At 45.4% G+C, this 19,378-nt stretch overlaps 1 protein-coding gene across 2 annotated transcripts in view; it reads right to left on the bottom strand.

Moving 5' to 3' along the window:
• The window catches only part of CCDC88C (coiled-coil domain containing 88C), a 102,110-nt gene extending 95,235 nt beyond the window's left edge, over window positions 1-6,875 (bottom strand). Inside the window, exons 1-2 of one of the 2 annotated variants that reach the window (XM_040600958.1) lie at window positions 6,375-6,875; window positions 6,163-6,263 (exon numbers count right to left, since the gene is read on the bottom strand). In XM_040600958.1, the coding sequence (XP_040456892.1) occupies window positions 6,163-6,263; window positions 6,375-6,434 (161 nt within the window). In that variant the 5' untranslated portion in view covers window positions 6,435-6,875. The remainder of the gene's footprint in view (window positions 1-6,162; window positions 6,264-6,374) is intronic. The other variant, XM_040600959.1, reaches the window with a different exon arrangement.
• Window positions 6,876-19,378: the final 12,503 nt, after the last annotated feature.

The raw sequence follows: 19,378 nt of genomic DNA, 5'->3' as shown, positions 1-19,378 counted from the left end.
TAATCTGTAGCCAAGCTGCAGCACAGTGTCACTCTGGCAGTCCTGCCTCCTCCCCACAAACAAGGAAGTGAAAAGCTTTGCTGAAAACAGAATGTAGCTTGAAAAAATGATGGTTTGGATTTCTGAGTATGTTGTGTAACAAACTTAGGCAGCACCTCAGCTCACTTCAGAGATGACCCTTTGCGTAGGTGCATATGGAAGGCCAACACAGCCTATGCCTTGAACTACCACAGGGAAAACCAAACTATTCCTTCTCAACAAGCAATATCGCCCTTTTTCTTCATTTGCTACCATATTTTTTCTTAATCCTGGATCTGATAAGCTCAAGTACTAACTACAGATGTCCTAGCCCCACAGCTGAGAACTTGGAGGAGCTACAGAAAGTTGCACTTGGAGGCAGTGGGAGGTCCTGTCACCACAATAAAAAAGATAAATAAAAAAAAAAAGGACACATTTATTCTTTTTCATTTACCAGGTAAGCTCAACTGAACTGGCAAAACATCTTTTGACCTAATAAGCCCAGAGATGAGCACTTAAAAGAATTAAGTGTTCCAGGCATGTGTTTATTCAGAAAGAATACATTTGTCACATTTTTCAAGCATTTTCTGCATCAGACCTCGGTCTAGAATTAACCATGTCACATCTAGAATTAACCATGTCATGTTACATGAGGTCAGCTGGATCCATCCCGCTCCTGCTGCCTCCTCGCCACTCACCTGGCTCCAGAGATGGGATGGGGTGTGGGATGTGGAAGGGGCGAGGCACAGGAGCCAGGCTCCTGCGGCAGGAGCAGGCCCAGACCCCCCCTGCTGCCTCCTCGGGAAGGGGAGCAGAGCACCCTGCCACCCGGGAGCAGGGTGGCACCCAGGAAAGGAGCTGCCACAAAACCCACAGCCACACACACACTCACTGACCTCAAGGGAAGTGAAAGAAAAAGGTTAAAAACCTAGAGAGATCAAGGTACTCAAAACAGTAGAACCCAAACAGCCTGGTGTACAGCAGGGAAAAGCAGGAAGGAGAAGCAGAGTCCTCAAGGAAAAAAAAAGAACCCGACTAAAATTATGCTGTGAGAGAAATTCTGTGTTTAAAGATGTTTCTACCCTAAAGAAAACAGAGCTATTGGTACCACACTCTGCACATTACAGCACCTATTTTGGCTGGTAGAACTTGTTTATGAAGAATTTTAGAGAAAGAAACTCTTTCCAAGGATCACATTGAAAATGTAAAGAGATTTTCTGCGGCACTAACCAGGTAACCCGAACTCCTGTCTGAATGCATCTGAAAAATCCCTGCCCACAACCTCAATGAGTTTCCAGTCCTTTGATGTTTGGTCTTTCCCTTGCACACCAATGTAATGAAAACAACTCTTGTTTTTTCAAGCCACCTACTCCTCAAGATCAAAAAAGTTATCCAAATAAGACTGAGGTGGCACTACCAAGGTGTGACTAAGGGAGGTACTCTGCAAACCAGTAAAAACATCCAAGCCAAATAAACAGAAGGAAAGTCTCAAACCTCACTATATTCCCAAATATTTTAAAGTACTCCTCTGGGCTGCACACCATGACTTTCACAGGAGCACAGGGGATAGAAAGGGTCTGGAGACAGAGGCTAAGTGACAAGTTCAAGCACTTGGGACCCCTTGAGCCACCAAATAATAACAGTAACAAAAAAAAAACCATTCCATTTTTAAAACTCAAAATTACAATCCCAATTGAGCAATTTCTGACAAGTAATTCTGATGAGCAAGGGGGAAGCCCACAAACCAGGCTGAAGGGTTATGAGACACCAGAAGGAACTGGCTGTGCCTAGCATGCCCAGCACCCTTCAGCACTTTGCTCTGCAGGTAACTCAACCAAAAATACACCAGCCTTTGACCAGTCTAACTCCCTTACCATCAGGTGGGGTGATGCCACTAAGGCTGGTAGGGTTTCTAAATTGCCTAGAAAATGGTAGAAAAAAGCACCTCTAAATAAGATTTTAAATTGAATGGATGCTATCTTTAACGTTCCGTTATTCATGCCATTTGCTACAAACCACAAGCAGCGGGCACTCACAATGTGACTGTTACTGTCACATGGTCTAAATTTAAGACAACAGAGTGAGAGTACCACAAGCCATGACAGTGGCAATTGAAAAATCTGTTATTGTGCATTTTTATTATGCGGTTTTAATAGAGGCAGTTTTATCAGCTGCTTTCCTAATACACATTCCTGTTTGCTAAATGTTTTAACAGAAAAGCAGAGTCTACTATCAATTAAAAGAATTAGAACAAGTCAATATAAAAACACTTAGGTGCCTGCACATGTAAACTCCCACACCACTTCCCAAATAAAACTTTCTAAAAGAAGTTAAACAGGGCAAATATTTGCGTATGCTTGTAGGTATTATGCCACAGCTGCAACTGTAAAACCAAAGGCAGCCTGTGCAGTGTCACCACATGCTAGTTTCATACCAGGAAGTGACGCACAACCCTCTGAAAAAATTAAGAGAGTTCTTTATAATTTGTCCACAGAGAAGCTCATTACCCTGATAAACATAAATCCATCAGAAACACAGAAGCTCAGGACACAGCAGTTCCACTTCGAAGGTTAACAAACATTTTTGTATGCAGAGTATTCAGCTAGTACTGCACGTCTGCAAAAATCAAAGTGCCCTTCATGCATGATCAGGTTAGGGTATACACTTGGACAGAACACAGGAAAAAGGAAACCACTCATTTATAGAAAAATGACTTGAAAAAAAACGTTTGTCTTGTTTTGAAATGTTAAGCGGGGAAACCAAACGCCACTGTCTGTCTCTTCCTATTAGATTTAACTCATTAAGCAGCTAGGCACCGCTACTGAGAAATAAGCAGCCCCTGTCCTCCTTTAAAAAAAGGTCTTGCTTTGTTAGGAATCACCAGCAAAGCCCAACAGCTGCTTACCTACCAGCCACCTCGTGGTCAGAATCTGCCCAACCCCAGGCTGGATTACCTTCCTCCCCTGTGCCTGAGCAAACTACACGTTATTCAGGGGATTCAGGGCCAGCGTTCCTGGAGGAAGTTCATTTCTCAAGAGGATGGATTAACAGTACAGCCTTATTTTCACCTCCTGTCACAAAGCCAGGAGAGACCTGGCAGGCAGGAAAAGAAATAGATGTCACATATCTCTCTGGTGACACAGCTGCCTTGCTGATACAAACCCACCACCTAAAAAACATTGACACCACAACATCAAACAGTTTGGATACTCTCCACCCACTCTTAAGTTACCAGACAGCATTCAAGCAAAATCCAACCTATTACAACAGAAACTAGAGGCTGACTGAACTTGTATAGCCCACTCACACCTCAAACAGCTAAAGCCTTACTTTCACTAGCAATCTCCACTCAACGGGTATATCTGGATTTCTTCACACATCCACCTGTCTTTTTGGCCATGGATTAAACTTAAAATCTGCTTAGCTGCAGGACAACTCATTTTAAATAATGGAATTCCCAAGAATTTGGCTTTCAAAATATTCACCAAAGAAACTTGTTGATCTGCAACAAAATACTGCATCGCATCTGGTGTTGGGATGCAAGCTCATACGCCCATGTTATTTGTGTTCCAGTGAGCAGGCAAGGACATTTAACCCAAAACACTAAAAGCAAAGTAATAAATGAGTGAGGACACAGCCATCCACACCAGGAGCCCAGCTCTTTCACTCTGCTACCCCCTGCTCTCTGCCTGTGCACGCATCTGTGCTTTCAGGCAATCAACACCATCACCACATGGCATATCAAATTCTCACAGATTTATCAAAGGCCCTTATTTAATACAATTTCAGCAGGAAGAAATCTCAAGCCAAGCACTCTGACTGACAGTCGTCTTCAGGGACCAGAACTTCAAAAACCAATGAGCAAGCATTTTAAAACACACATTTATTTTTTCTATTCTGAAAGCTTTGTGGGGCAGAAACACACCTTGCAAGGCTTTCCTGATTTACAGGCAAGCAGTAATTGCATTGCAATTTCTAAAGGTTAAGTTAGGAAAAAGTGAAGGTCATAGTCAGCACCTCTCCTGAGCACCTTGCTGGGTTGGGATACATACAATACAACTGTAATCTTTCATAAAGCTCTCGGCAGAAAACTTGGTTTCAAGCTCCTGAGACTCCATTAGCAGCACTGCCAAAGCTGCCTAAAAAGAGGGGGAGGCCTAACTGCATATGATGGGACAGTTTCCTACTCCACATTGCTTGTGCTTCCCCTGCTTCCTGCAACTCTGCTGGCAGAGATGGGTTGGAGGTTTTTTGGTTGTTTTGTTTTGGTTGGTTTTTTGGGGGGTTGTTTTTTGGGTTTTTTTTCGGGGGGGGGGGGGGGGGGGGGGGGGGGGAGGTGGTGCAAAAAAAAAAAACCCAAAACACCACAACTTATTTACCTGTCTGCTTAAGGCCAGTAAACATGCCAGAGCATTTCTCCAGACACATGATATCCAAAAAAAATGCCAACTAGTGTCACTGCACTCCATCAGCCCATATGCTTGTCTTCCTTATTTCAATGAGATCCTATCATTTACTCCTTGTCCCCAGAGCATTGCTATGTTGCTCCACAGACTTCAATAACATAATGTCTCCTTAGATATATTTCGGTGGCCAAATAAAAAACATTTCAGTTTGTGTACACCACCTGACAAAACACATCACTCTTAAGAATGCCACAGTAATTCAAAAGTTACGTAACTTCAGCCTATTTAGTAACAAAAAAATCAAGAGCAACTGAGTATCAAGTTCAATTTTCTCATTTTGAAATAATAAGATTCTCTCACATGTTAGATAAGACTGGTAGTTTAGTTAACCTGCAGCAGACTCAACTTACCAAACTATCCAGGAACAGCTGCAGCTATCTCCATGCCAAACACAACGATCATAAATCAAAACCTCATTTCTCACATCTTGGGAAACTACAAGTCTGGATCGGAATGCTCATACTCAAGCCTAATTTGAAGAGAGTTATCTTTTTGAAGTGTAACTACTCCTTGAGAAATGCTGGAAATTGTCTTCTCTTTACATCAGGCTTCCATCCTCACTAACATTTACCACCACTAGCTTGGTATCTCCAAGTGGGTCGACTGATCTGGACACCGTTTCAAATCATGCATCTCCACTAGCTTTGCTAAATTCTAGTTCACAACTTCTCCATGTTAGTAACATCAAAGCAGAAGAAAATCTTGATTACCTTTTCAGGTGGACTAGCCAGGTACCAGAAGATAAAAAACTTGCCAACTTGAGTGGGTGGGGCACAGGCTGCCAAGATTTTTTTTTAATTTTTTTTTTTAAAAGTTAGACTCTAATATTGAATTCTTCATTTAAGTGCTTGGACTTGGCCTGACATTGCAAATCACTGGTCGAGCTTCAGATTGATTTAATTCACTTAAAAGAGTGTAGTGACAAAATGGAGTGATTCCCAAAGTCTCCTCCCCTGTAAGTCAAATACTTCTCCCTACAAACTCTTCTACCAGTCACATTTCAGAATATTTAAAAGCAAATACAGAGATGACAAAAAACAGTCAGGATCTGCATGCAGAAGACCAGCAATGGGAAAAAATGTGGTTAAAAATAGTACAAGTTGATCGATCAGCAATTAAATGTTACAGTATTTTCAGTGTTTGCTATTTTAACCTTTTTTATAAAGTTTCCTCAAGACATCTCCTCACAGTGCTGCCCGAAAGAGGTATCGCTGAACTCGGTGGGGTTTTTTTCTTAGATTTTGTATTTAACATGAAAGTTCACACGAGATACTTCAGATGAAATCCTCCTAGTAAAGCTTCATATGATGAAGTACTGTCACATACCTTCCCCTAAAGCATATATGAACTACTAGGAAAAAGTAACTGCCTGGGGGGAAAAACAAACAAATAAAAGAGCAAAACCCCACATACCATCAACAACCTTGAAAAGTGTTAAAGCAGATTTTACAGAACTGGATTAGGTTTTCTTTTCTTTCGTTTTTGTTAAATTCAAAAAGCAACCAAAAGGAAAAAAAAACGCAAACCGGGAGCTTTCGGGGCCCCCCGCCCCCGGTCCCCCCAGCCTGGCCGCCGCGACAGCCTCCCGAGCGCACCACAAAGGCGCTGCCCGGCCGGGGGGGCGGCACGCCGGGGGGACACCGCCGAGCGCCGGGCTGCCACCCCCCAGCCCACTCACATTTGCAGCATGATTTTGTTCAGGACGACGCCATCCACTAGGTCCATGTAGACGCCGAGATTGTCCTCGTCCCCGCTTCCCAGGGCCCCGAAGGTTTTCACCTGCCGGGAGGAAGGACAGCGGGGTTGGGGGGATGGCGGGAGGGCCCGGCCGCCCCACGCCGGACCGCGGCCGCCCCGCCGACAGCCGCCCCGCCGCCCCGCTCCGCTCACCCAGGTCACCAAGGGGCTCTGCAGGAAGAGCTCCAGGAGCTCGGAGACGGTCACGTCCATGTCGCCGGGGCCCGGCTGGTGGCGGCGGCAGGCTGCGGGAGCGGGGCCGGCTCACTCGGGAGACAAAGGCGCAGAGCCCATGGCCCGCCGCCCCGCTGCCCGCCGGGCTCTGCCTACAGGGGGAACAATGCGCGGCGGCTCATCGCTCCCCCGCCCCCGCGCCGGGGGGAGACGCGGGGCCGCTCGCCGCCGCTGCGGTCCCTCCTCCCGGCAGCAACAGGCCGGTTTCCACCGCGCCGCGCTCGCCCTGCAGCCGCAGGAGGGGCCGCGAAGGGGGGAGGGGGGGGCAGCCGCCCGAGGCCGGGAGCGAAGGCACGAAGCTCCGGTGGGGCGGCTCCGTGAACCTCCTCTGCACCACTCCAGCCGCCACCGCGGCGCTACCTGTGGTGGGGCGCGCCCTGGCCCCAGCAATTAGACCCGGGCCGCGGTAGCGCCATGACGGGCACGGCCCGCCGCGAATGAGAGGTGCGGAGAGGGTCGGAGCCGGCCAATGGGCGGCGCCCCTGGGCGGCCGCGGGCGGGACGCGTGCGGGGCCGGGGCGAGCTGCCGGCGGTTTCCCGTGCACTGCCCGACCCGGCTGCACCAGCCTGTAGCGTCTCCCGGGAGCGGCCGCCCCGCCCCCACGGCGGCGAGGTCCCCGGGCTCAGAGCTCGGGGGGCGGGCGGAGGCGGGAGGTGGGAGGCAGGAGCGACCCTGCTCTGCCCTCGGGCTGCACCTCGTTCCCCCGTTTGAACCGAGGTGGCGGCGCGAGCGGCTCCGGGACCACGCCGCGGGGTGTGAGAGCTGCGCGCCCGCTCGCAGCCGTCGCTCGGAGCCGCCAGGCTCTGTGCGCTCCTCCGCGGGCAACGCGGGTGCGGGACGCTGGCGCGCGGCTTGGAACTTCCCGCTTTAAAAAGCGCGAGAGTGCCCGCGTGCCGGCGGGCTGCACGGGGCACGGCGCACAGCACGGGGCATAGCAGGCGCGGCGGGCTGCACGGGGCACAGCTGGCACGGCGGGCTGCACGGGGCGCGGCGGCCTGCACGCGGCACACAGCACGCCGTGCCAGCGCCCGGCTGCAGCGCGGTAGCGGGAAAGCCGAGAACGGCGGGAGGCGCGACTTGTTGCGTGCGCGCCTGAGGCGAAGCGCAGCGAGGCGCTGGCGGGGCCCCTCAGCGCCGCTTGCCCGAGGCGCGGCAGCGTTACGGGTGTCGCTGTGGGCGGCCTGTGCGGCCCAATGCCTTCCTGCGGGCGCGGAATCTTCTCTGAGGGGACAGAAAGGAAAAAAGAACCCCAGGTAATCTGGGAGATCGCTGCCTCGTTTATCCCCGTCTCCGATTTGGCGTAAATATCATTTATATGTATGTTTATATGTAAATATATATTTTATGTATAAATATATATTATACATGTGTAATCTAGCCATAAAGCCGAGCCGTTGCGCGGTGAGGTTCGGCTTTGTCAGGGCCGGCGTTTGGCGGCGTGCTTCGCTCCTCACAGGCGCAGCCATCGCGACACCGCTTCGCCTCCCGCGCGTCGCCCTGAGCAGGCGGGCGGGCCGTGCGTGTCTGCGGATCGGCTGAGGGGCGGACATCTGTTGTTTTGCCCGAGGGACCCGAGCAGTTTGCAAGCAGTCTGTCCCCAAGCGACAGACGCCGGTGTTCCTCTCCGTGGCCTGTTTGTCCCGCTGAGGGGCGGTGTTAATGACAAGCTCCCTGAGGATCCTGGTTTTAGGCAGCCCTGTACGTAATCGAGGACCCTGCGCCTTCTGGTAGCATCGGTCACTGATACTCCGATACAGGAGTGAGGTCGGACTTCGTGTTTGCTTCTGACCGGCTCTAAGAGGGCAGAAAGGGACACTTGCGACCACGGGAGAGGGTGCTGTGTGCCTGTATGGCTCCGCGGCTGCCCCTGCTCCCCCGCAGCCCCTCGGGTCCTCCCGGGTACCCCCTCGGGTCCGCCCGGCGGGGGAAGCTACTGCGTGCTCCTTGAAGAAAGCAAGAGCAGCCCGGCCTTCGGGCTTCTGATTTGCATTTGGATGGATACCATTATTGCACGGGAATGGCCCTAAATTAGCTGGTGAACTTGCTATTCGAGGCATGCGATTCAGTTTTAATCCTCAAACGTGTAGACCGGGGCAGGGTAACTCCTGGCTGCGAGCTGGAGCTGCCCACGTGAACTGCCGGTACAGCTGTTTTCCTATGACCGACTTAGGAGGATGTACCGGGAAGGTACAAATAGCTAAATTAACTCTTTGTTGTGCGAGTCGTATAGTCCAAACATTTCTGAACCTGGAAAGAAGGAAGGTTTGCAAGGGAAACATCTGTTGCGTTTGGAAGGAGAAACAGGTAAGGTTGTGAGCGCAGCAGCTGCTGCTCAGGTGTGGAGATAGAAAGAAGGATGGTTAATAATTTCTCAATTCGGAGAGATGGACTGCTATATTTTAACTTCGTGAAGCCTTATGATCTATTTTGTGAACAGATTTCATTAAATAAAATTTTATAAGCTGTTACTGCAGAACTTACAACAGAGGATGGGTGTGTTGTTGATCAACAGAGTCAAAAGAAAAAGAACTGAATCTTTGAAAAATATATAGTCCCCTTCAGAGAAGATGGAATACAAATACAAGAATGCTTTCCTAATTTTCACAACTTGGATGCAACTCATTTGAAGGAGTACACCTCCACAAACTCCTGAAATGAAGCAACATTTGCGTGGTTCAATCTAGGTGTGCCAGTAGCGAGGTAATCAAAAGGGAGGGCACATCATGGAACATGATTACAAAACCCGAACTTCCTATCCAGGAAGTCCTGCTGGGGATGCTATTAGGTGCCAAATGCTCACACGATATTCAACGGTACTGTCTGCGTTACAGAAAATGTTTGGCCTCTAGCAGTAGCATAGCAGGTACTGGAGGTGCAGCCACAGTAGCAGGACTGGGGTTGGGGATACCGCTGGGGACGGCGATGCCGCCGCGGCGGGCAGGGGCCGGGCGCCCTCTGCCGGTCGCGACAGATGTCGCAGGAGGCGCGTCCCGCCCGGGCCGGAGCGAGGGAAAGGGGGCTGCGGCGGGCGGCTGCGTTCTCACCTCGTGCTGAAAGCACAACGGCAGGAAGTAACATTTGCTGGTTGGAAAAGAGGTACCACTAGCCTAGCGTGTAAAAACACCGTTAAACTCTTCCAGCACGCACACGGGGGAACCGAAGTGCTGCCAGGGGTCTGCAGCCCCTGGCTGAAGAGCTGGAAGGCTGCGGGCGGCGCGCTCAGTGATGCCCAGCAGCCAGTCTTCTGAAGTCCCTGTGTCTAACCGCTCTTTTGGGCCACACACTTCTCGCTGGCCAGGCAAGAGTGCTGCGTGCTAGTAAACCCTGCTGACCTGAAGAGGAACAAGCCCAGGCTCGCCCTGGAGCCCTGCAAAGTTCAGCCTTGGGTGCACAGCACGGGCCTTGGGCAGGGCAGGCTGCCCGCCTTGGGCAAAATCCACACTCTGGCCATTAGACCCTCAAATTTATATACGTTCGGCGTTTTTTCTCCTCGGTGATTCTGTATCATACCATCGGTCCCAGCGAGGCCTATAACTGCTTCCTCTACATTCTCTCCAAACTGTTGCTTAGCATTCACAGTGTGAGCGCTTTTATTTACCCACCTTGTGTTTCACCAGAGAAGTCACTTGTAAAACCTCACCTACCTACAGTTTAAGTTCTCATTTCTGGTGGTATTTGAAGCTGCTGCTTTCCCACAGCAGACAAAATAAAATAAATGCCTGTGAATATATCCAAGAAAGTTCAGATCCAGACATGTACGTGCAATTGCATTTGGAAGCCATGCTTCTTACAGTAAAGAAATTATGAAAATTTGTAGCATTTAATTTTAAGGTGATTTTCAACAGCTTTCTTTTCATACCATTTTTATACAGTCAGCTTTTAACTAAAACCATAATTATCAAATAAGTAAGAAGTATCAGAACAACAATTTAAAACATATACAAAGGTACAAGCAACTAAGGACACCAGGATGTTTAATGCCTCTGTTGTCATCATGTGTATTTCTAAAGCAGTCCTCACAGCCACAAAGCACTCGACTCTCAACAACAGACCACAGAAGGAAATTTCTAAGCTCAAGCATTCCCAAATGTTCCTTTAGGCTGACTGTAAATGGCATGATTCACCTCCCTCAGACTGTCCCCTAGCAACGATTACAACCATCAACAAAGCTCCACCATTCTTCTGCTGTCTAAAGTGTAAGTTGCTGAGGGATAGGAATAACAGAATTCACGAGGTTACAATACGAGAGTTAAACTCATGGTAATCAGAAAAGGGCTTTTTCTCCTCCTTTGCTTGGGACTGTTATTAAGTAGCTTTCTTCTAAATATGACTCTACTGCTCATCACCCAGCTTCTCAGCTATGAAGCAAGTTTACTTTAAATAGACTCTGAAGCTGTAAACAATGGGTGCCAGGAAAAAAAGAAGGTGGCCGGAAGATAGCTTTGCTCCTTGCAATATCCGATTCTGAAATGCTGTTTTCAGTATAGTTCATTTTGTTTGGACAAAGGTGATAAAGAAAGTGTTAGAGAAATTCGAATGAAAATGAAAAGAAACAAAACTATATGTGCTAACAAAACACACACAAAGCCCCAAAAGTATTTGGTTATGTGCCTTCGACCCATCTGAATTGGGGCAGGGGGGTGGGGGGATACTGGTGATTTAGGGTGTCTGTGTGGCTGGTATCTGAAAGAAAAGATTCAAAGAGAAACTCACATAAAATCCAGTGTTAACCTTTGGTACAGGACAGGGTGTTCATTCAGCACTGAAATTAAGCCAGCTGCGTAGGCTCCTGATGAGATTAACATAATACAGAATCTGAAATACAAGGAGCGAGTTTGGGCAGAATATCTCATAATCATCTGAGTTCATAGATGCAGAGTCAAATACACGAGGCAAACAATAAAGTTAATACTGAGCAAAAGTGGGGGAGAAGATGAAGAGGCAGCAGTGGTTTAGGGCTCTTTGCATGAACTGGAAAGCAAGGAAGGAGTACTCACAGCTCAGGCAAACATAGGAACGATGGTGTAACCTCCTTCACTTGAACCCTCTAGAGAAGCAATGAGTGCCACAGCAGTCAAGGAATGCTCGTGAGCCTGAAAGAAAAGAGAACAAATACATTTGAATTACAGTCATAAGCTAAAGAGGAGCCAAAGGAAACAAGTCTGGTCATGGTGATCTAAAGCGGTGAGCTCAGGTACAGGAGCTAGGAACTACAGGTCCAGCAAATCAGGAAAGACATCATTTGAAGCAGCAGCAAAGAGGGAAAGGTGTCTTGTAGGTTTTAAAGGTGTGATAGGGCCTGGTCTGTTGAGAAAGTGATTACTGAAGAGGCAAGGACCAAAGTAATTGTGTAAAGGCTTGGGGAGATTATCCAGAAGCTTGGGTTCTCATGAAAGCACAGAACATAACCGAGGCAGGTGGTTGCCGTGTGTGTTCCTCAGTTTCTCTCTTTGGCAGGAAGTGGAAGAAGAACTGCACCAGCAGCATTAACTGGGAATCGCGAGAAGAGAAGCACCAACAGGACTGTGCTAGGGACTGTTACTGGCCGCTCTAAAGGGAAAAAGGGAAGCATAGAAAGAACTTATATGTATGAAATGGCACATCTTTTGACTATGTTAAAGATTTAATACTGGTGATTTGAAAATATTTTCAAATCATCAATATCAACTCCTGTCAATAATCACTAGCAAACGTCCTTATAAAAACAGAACATGATTTTGAAGATCCAGTGCTTTAGGGAATTGTTCATTCTTCAGACTGCTGTTTTGGCACTTTAGTTATACAGAAGTGTATCAATATCTATATTGATGACACTGGGGGCTATATGAAAATAACAGGCAAGCACAACCAAAGATAAGTGGCTTTGGAAAGTACTTAGGCTGGCTAAAGTTGAAGTGTAAATTCATGTGCAAGGAAAACACTCAAAGGAGAAGTTGACAAAGCCTCAGAGTGGAGGTAGATGATGGTAGGACCGGGACTACCACCTTAGGTATCTACCAAAAGGAAAACCATTTTTTTGAACAGTGAACAATGTGCAGAATGGGGAAATTTGTGTCTGTGCTACCTGCTCAAACATCACCCTGAATTCACTTCTGCAGACATATGTAGGAAGAATTTTAAGAATTTGGGGAACTAATGAAATTAAAGACTCCAGTTTTAAGGGGTTGTGACAGAAGGCCTGAAACTGAGGTTGTCCAGTGATAACACTGAAGAAGGGGTTAGAGATAGCTATTTTACAAGAATATGGTAAAAACTGGTTTATGTTTCCTGTGCACAGACTTAACGTGCTGAAACAAAGAAGGTGGCTTTGATTCTAGTCAAATTATGTAAAAGTTAAATCTTATTTAGAGAAGGTCAACGTGAAGAGAAACAGACTTTAAATCACATGGGCTCGACTCTTTTAGAAATGAGATAGATTGTTTTTCAGCTACGGATTCTTGAGGGAATTGTTATTGTTGCTATTTGCATTATAACACTGGTATTTCACAGATGCTGTAGTGACTGTAAACTCACTGTAGAGCACAGAATTTTGGTAAGTCTACTATTCAAAAGCCATCCTCTTCCTTGGCTATACAGGCCTCCTTCCTGCCTGTCCTCATATTCTGATGGAAGACCTGTAGGCAGATTATCAATCAGCATTACTCAATTCTCTCACTTTTTGATGTAGCAGTAGCTGGGGTGTCCAAAAAGCACAAAGATCAGACCCATGTTGTAGTGATTGTATTCACTACCCTGTACACACTATCATACCTGATCTACATCAGCCACCAAGCCATACTTCACTAATATTTTACGAAGGCCAGCAGGAATCTGCAAGCTGCCAGACACATTTTGATATTAGCAGCACCATAAAACAGCCATAGCATATTATTGCCGCAGTAGAAGAAGCCTTGATGCTCAGTGAGAAAGATCTATCAACCAACCAGTTATTAAAAGGCGGGCTATGTTGTGAAATAGTAGCTACCGTCAAATGTCTGGATAATGGCTAGAAATAGATGAGGTGATGTGAATGGTTTAGCTATCAGCATCACACATCTGGCTTGCAAAGGTTCTAGTTGTCAGGTACAGCTCGGGAGAAGGACAGGCAAATGGAAGCTTGCTTTCACATTTGGAGCAGGTAACTGTAAGGACTCCCCAAAAACATCAGCGAACTACAAATTCAGGTCTTGCAGAGCAAGACGCTTTGCTGTTCCGGTGAGCAGTTTTATGCCCTCATTTATAATATGCTGAACGTGGCATCTTCTATCTCGGGTGTCTTTTGGTATTCTGGATTTTAACAGCCATCACAGCTGCCTGTAGCTGGCTCTTCTCAGAGCTGTACAAGTGGCTTCCAAAGGGCGCACTGGCAGCCACCTGGCTTTCTTCATCTAGTTTTTATTCATCACCAGTAGCCTGCTGATCCTTTCTGTTGCAGCACAAACAAACTATCAGGCTGCAACAAGGTTTTTACCATCAGTCTGATTCTACTGTCCATGCTGCTTCTCCTTCCTCCAGAGGTCAGACCACACAGATCCTCTGTCAGACAATCCTCAGGGCTATTTAACTACTTAGTGGGAACGAGCTACAGCTGCACATGGTCCATGTCAACAACCCACTGCCTTCGAGGCAAGGCCACAGCTGCATGTTATCAATGCTAATCAACCCACTGCCTGCATTCCTCTACACCTTTCCATACACAAAAAGGAGTTCAATTTTCACAGTCTATGGATATTTGTCATTACACTTGTAGTAGTCTAAGTGGATATCCTTCATTCCTGAAATAACTGATCCCTTTAGGAGGATCCATATATTTAGGCACATATTTAATGTCTTTTTCCTTTAAAATGATGTATTGACATCAATCCTGAGGCTGAGTAATATTGCTTCACTGTGAAGGAAAATTGCAAGATGAACAAGATTTGTAACAATCCATTGAGGCTTGTGGCACACAGAAGATGGAAATAGTTATAGTGATCTCATTAGGGATGATGATATAATCAAAATAAACACACACACACACAATGTCTATAGATTTCCTGCTATTGTTCTGATGTTTATGGTAAGAACCAAGAGATCTCACAGTTTATTACGGAAATGTCAGCACATGGTATAGAGGCTAACATAATTGTCTGGTAAAACAAAGGTGATCTGTCTTGCGACAGAGATGCTGTAACTAGCCTGCTGTTCTCGGGACTAGAGCGCAAACTTGACACTCTGGTTATTCCTAACTCGGATGGATAGTGACACTGGGAAAAGCTCTGTCCTGTTCTTGGATGTCAAAAGAAGATACGGCTGCAGGTATCAGAATGATTCACTTCTTGCAGTTGGATAGCCAAAGGCTAGCACCTTGTTCCTCCCTTATGCTACTGCCATGCATGTGGTCTCCCTCTCATCTTGACCTCTTTGAGTCAAAAGGTAGAAAAGCAACGCAGTTATTAGATGTCAAAAATAAGGATACTTGGGCAGTGTCTCGGGTAGAACTTGACCCAAGTTGTGCTCAGGGATGAGGGGCAAAGTGTGTTCATCGTAAAGCCACCACGCACCTCATCTGGCATCTAGAGCCACTAGTTTATGAGGTAGGAATGTGTTTTTCCTCGGGGCTACAATCGAGTACCCTTGCATTAGCTATAGGCTGTAAAAGACAGCTCATAACTCCAAACAAACTACACAACTACTACAACCATTCCCTTTGGGAATCACATCACACATGGTGCAGCCCCAGTAACAGACCTTTCAGCTAAAGAGCTGTCAAGATAGATCTGTATGCAAACATGTCATGCAAATGTAGCTCTTCCTTACTACAAAATTAACATGAATTAGATACCATTCAATGAGGAAAATTAAACATATCAAATGCGTGGAGTTCAGATTCTAGAGGCTTGAGTTTAGCTTAGGTCACTGGTACCAGGCACCTCACTCTCTACAGGGAGGTTTTCTTTTGAATGTCCAAGTACAGAAAGTGCATCTTTCTCACCAAATGGAGCAAGAGCAAAGTCCCAAGGTCAGCCAGCTGAGTACTTGAGAGGTTCTACCTGGTGTCCTGTTCGTAACAGTGAGCAGTAAGGACTGGTTATTCTCACTCTGATGTGCAGAACATCTGTATGGCCCTGAGGGACAACCGTATAAAAAAAAAATCCTGCAACACAACTGGTCTAACAAAATACACGCACCTCCATACTTGATTCCAAAGGAACACATGCTCTAAAGATGAAATGGGCCCTATATATTAAATAGCTAGCTATATCTTTATCTAAGTACTAAGAAAATTTGAAAGGTGCTTTATAAAGAGCAGACACATACAAAAACTTCTGAAGATGGACAAACACTTGTATTACTCTGTTACTAGCTTTGGTACTCAGTTCTCCCACCCATGAAAAACAAACATTTACGTCTTCCTTGTTTCTTACTGCAGGTAATCTAGACCTTGAAGAGGTAGGTTTATTTCTGCTTTGAGACTAAACTGAAATATGTTAAAAGCTGTGCTCTCTTGCTGGTTTTAATGAAGTTATTTCTTCAGAAAGAATTGCAGCTTCTAGCTCTCCTGGCTGACCTAAAAAATCCTGACTGACGGCAGCAGAGAAGTCACTTCTGTTTTGGGGGTTGTGGAGGTGGGGGAGCGGAGCCATGGGGAGGAAACAGGCTTTTTTTCAGGGTAAGATAATTTAACACATTTTCAGATGTGTAAAAGTAGAAGCAGATTTGAAATGTAGGGTTTTTTAAAGTTTCTCCTAAATGCTCAATGTTGTTAGCACAGACTCCTGTGACTCTGTTCATCAGGAGCTGCTTCCAGTTACCTCCACATCCTGAGTCACAACGTTGATCAAATCCTGCTAAATGGCGACATTAGCAGATTGCACATCCCCGATCACAGCTGCCTTTGGGGATCCTTGACCTTTCAACACCAGTTCAGTGAGGATGAAGGTACAGTTGTACCGTCTCTGGCCTCACCAGGAGGACGGAAGACTGTACTGAACTCTCCAACCTAACAGCATCAACCTCGCACCTGAACACCAAAGCCGTCCAAAGGCCACTCAGTACCAGCAGGCTTAAATAAGCCTTACTGAGGTAAGCACACCTTAAAATCAAATTTCCAAGATTTCAGCCACTGAGGTGTACGTCTGAAACACAAGAGAAAACACTAGCCTCATCGGAAAACTCATGAGCATAACGTAAGGGCTGTGGCGTGCACGTGCTTCCAGAAGCAATGCTAATGAACAGCGATATAAAACTCTTACTAAAAGTTTCTGAAATCTGCAGAGATGCAAAACCACAGCCCAATGGTACGTTAAAAGGATTTGGCCTACTTGACATTTCATTCCCTAAGAACCTGATGTCTCACCTGGTTGGGCTATGAGGTGGATGAACAGTCTGACCTTGTTTACCAAGCAGGTATATTGCAGACAGGTACATTTGAGAGGCAACTTACTGTTAAGATGCACCAGCTTTCAGATCCTTTCATCCTCATGACATAGGAGATAACAGCTTTTGGTGATGTGCACTGTTACCTGAATGAAGCCCCTACGTACAGTGGAAGAAAATTTGGAAATATTCCAGATTACCTGGAACTACCTTCCTTAACGTAAGGGCGCGCTTCCTTGGGGTACCAGGTACTCCATATACTTTTGTCTGGTATTCCCAGCAAACCTAGGCTCAAAGCTGGGCAGTGTACCTCAGAGTACCCAGCATCAAGTCTTTCAGCCACTGAAAGAATACAGGAGCCTATACTGATGATTCAAGCGTGTTGCATCTTGCCTGTATGATACTTAAGGGTTTACCCTGTAAACCATACTTAAGGATACAGTTAAGATGCAATTAAGATGATCAAGCCATGTTTAATATATACACACAACTCTACTGGGATGCAGACAAATGGTTTTAAAACTAGTAATAATAAAAATGAAAAAATCAGCCCAGAGAAAGATCTAGAATGGAACACTGTTTTGTAACGTAATTTTTTTACCTCTTAAGTCACGACCACTTTCTTTTTTTATACCTATCACTTCTCAGAATCCCACTATTTCCTTTTTTTTCCTGAAATGTATTTTAAGATTTCCATGTAAAAAGTGAAAGTCACTGGACAAGAGCATACCCACCACTGTCTCCAACTCACCTACCACTTCCAGCTTCCATGAATATATCATCTAAGTGTTGACGTGTCCTGTCAGGCCACAAGCATTAAGTAACTGGGAGGACAACTAACCATCTAACTGCAAGTTAGACAGCGTTAAAAGATGTGCAACCTAATATTTTACCAGTCTTTTAGAGCTTCATAAAAACATACGGTGCTCAGAAATATTCCTACTTCCACTATCATTCTGACTGACACCAGTAACAAGGATAGCATTTCTTTTGTTAAATGTAATGTTTCAAGTACAAGTCCAAAATCCAGAATTCCTACAAGTATTATGAAAGTATCTTAAAGTTCAGAAGACTGTAGCATCAGACATCACAAGATCAAGTACTCAATAGCTGAAGGAACATAAAAAACGTTAACAAAGAATGTTCCTTCAACCAACTCAGACAAACTGACTTCCTGAGATACAGCCTGGAGGACATGAAGACGATATGGATAGATTTTAAAAGCTTTATGCTCAAGGCAAGTTTGACAGATTGGGAAGGATTTAAATTCAGGCTGCTTAAGAAAACCTGCAAAATGACAGATTTCCTTATCACGATGTCTGCTCTGACACCAAAGTTGCAAAAATCAGGTTTCAGATACGTCGCTGAGACAGCATGGGGACTCTCACATTGCAGCAGCAGGTTGTATCGAATCTTGTAGTGACCAAGTGCTCAAGTCTCGCCCTCTCTGTAAAATTTATTGCTGAGAACTGCCCTGTCACAGACGTTTCAAACACACTGTAAAAACTCAACCCTGGAAAGTAATTTCAAATGAACTTTTTGAGGAAAAGATAGCTAATTATTCTTGCCTAATGCACACTCTTATTTAAACTGAGATTACTAATTTGTATTAATACAAAGTCCAAGCACAAAAGCTTTGACTTTTGTAGTTTGCATAGAATATGCCATGAAACATACCTTTTTCAGAAACAAAAGTGCTAACCTACACCTGGGTGTGGTCACATATAATCCAGCCTCAGATTTTAATTTCTCTTATTTCTATTTGTATGTGATACATTAACGTGTAACATCACGATTGTTGCAACATTGGTGCTTTGAATGTCCAAAAGGAAACCAACTAGAAAATACATGTAAGGGTGTCTCGTTTGTAAAGCAACTGAATAAACTCCCCTTCTTAGGAAGCACTGCTGTGCAATCAAAGCCATCTTCTGTAAAAGTAGTAAGGAAGCAGGATATAACATTCAGTTTCAAATTAACAACTATTATTTAGATTTTTGGAAAAAGGGGGAAGAATGTAGTCATTGAGTTAGACCCAAAGATTAATTGCTGTTTTTCAACTGAGTATGAGAATACTGAAAGATGGTATCCTTGTAAAGAGTTTATTCCACAACCATCTTTGATTCACTAAAACTGGTATTCCAAAGGGATTCAGAGGTTTTAAAAAAATACCACTAATGCCATTTTCCTTCAGCTTTAATTACGTCTTTTTTATTTTTGTAAGTCAAATGAGTCAATATATTGGTATTCCTAAATCACCCACCTTGCACGTTGATGAATTGGTCTACCATCATTGTTCTGAGTTACGAAATTTCAAAGTCTCTTTGGAATACTAATTTCATATTTATAGGTTTCAATTTTTTTATCCCATCCTATTTCCCTGATTTTTTTCTTGACAGTTGCTGATGTAAAATTTCATATAAAATATTTAGTCACAAAATAGTATTGCTTTTATGCACACTGTGGTAAGATTCTTTTCTCCCCCGGTAAAAACTATACCATCTTCCATAAAATCCTAAACACATTAAGAACTGTGATGCAGAACAAAATTACACAGGGTGAAACAGGTACCAGCACAACAGTGAGA

Source organism: Falco naumanni, chromosome 7 (genome assembly GCF_017639655.2).
Source record: "Falco naumanni isolate bFalNau1 chromosome 7, bFalNau1.pat, whole genome shotgun sequence".
NCBI classification, from domain to species: domain Eukaryota; kingdom Metazoa; phylum Chordata; class Aves; order Falconiformes; family Falconidae; genus Falco; species Falco naumanni.
Note: the sequence above shows the minus strand (reverse complement) of the source record. Positions and strands in the feature narration are given on the sequence as shown.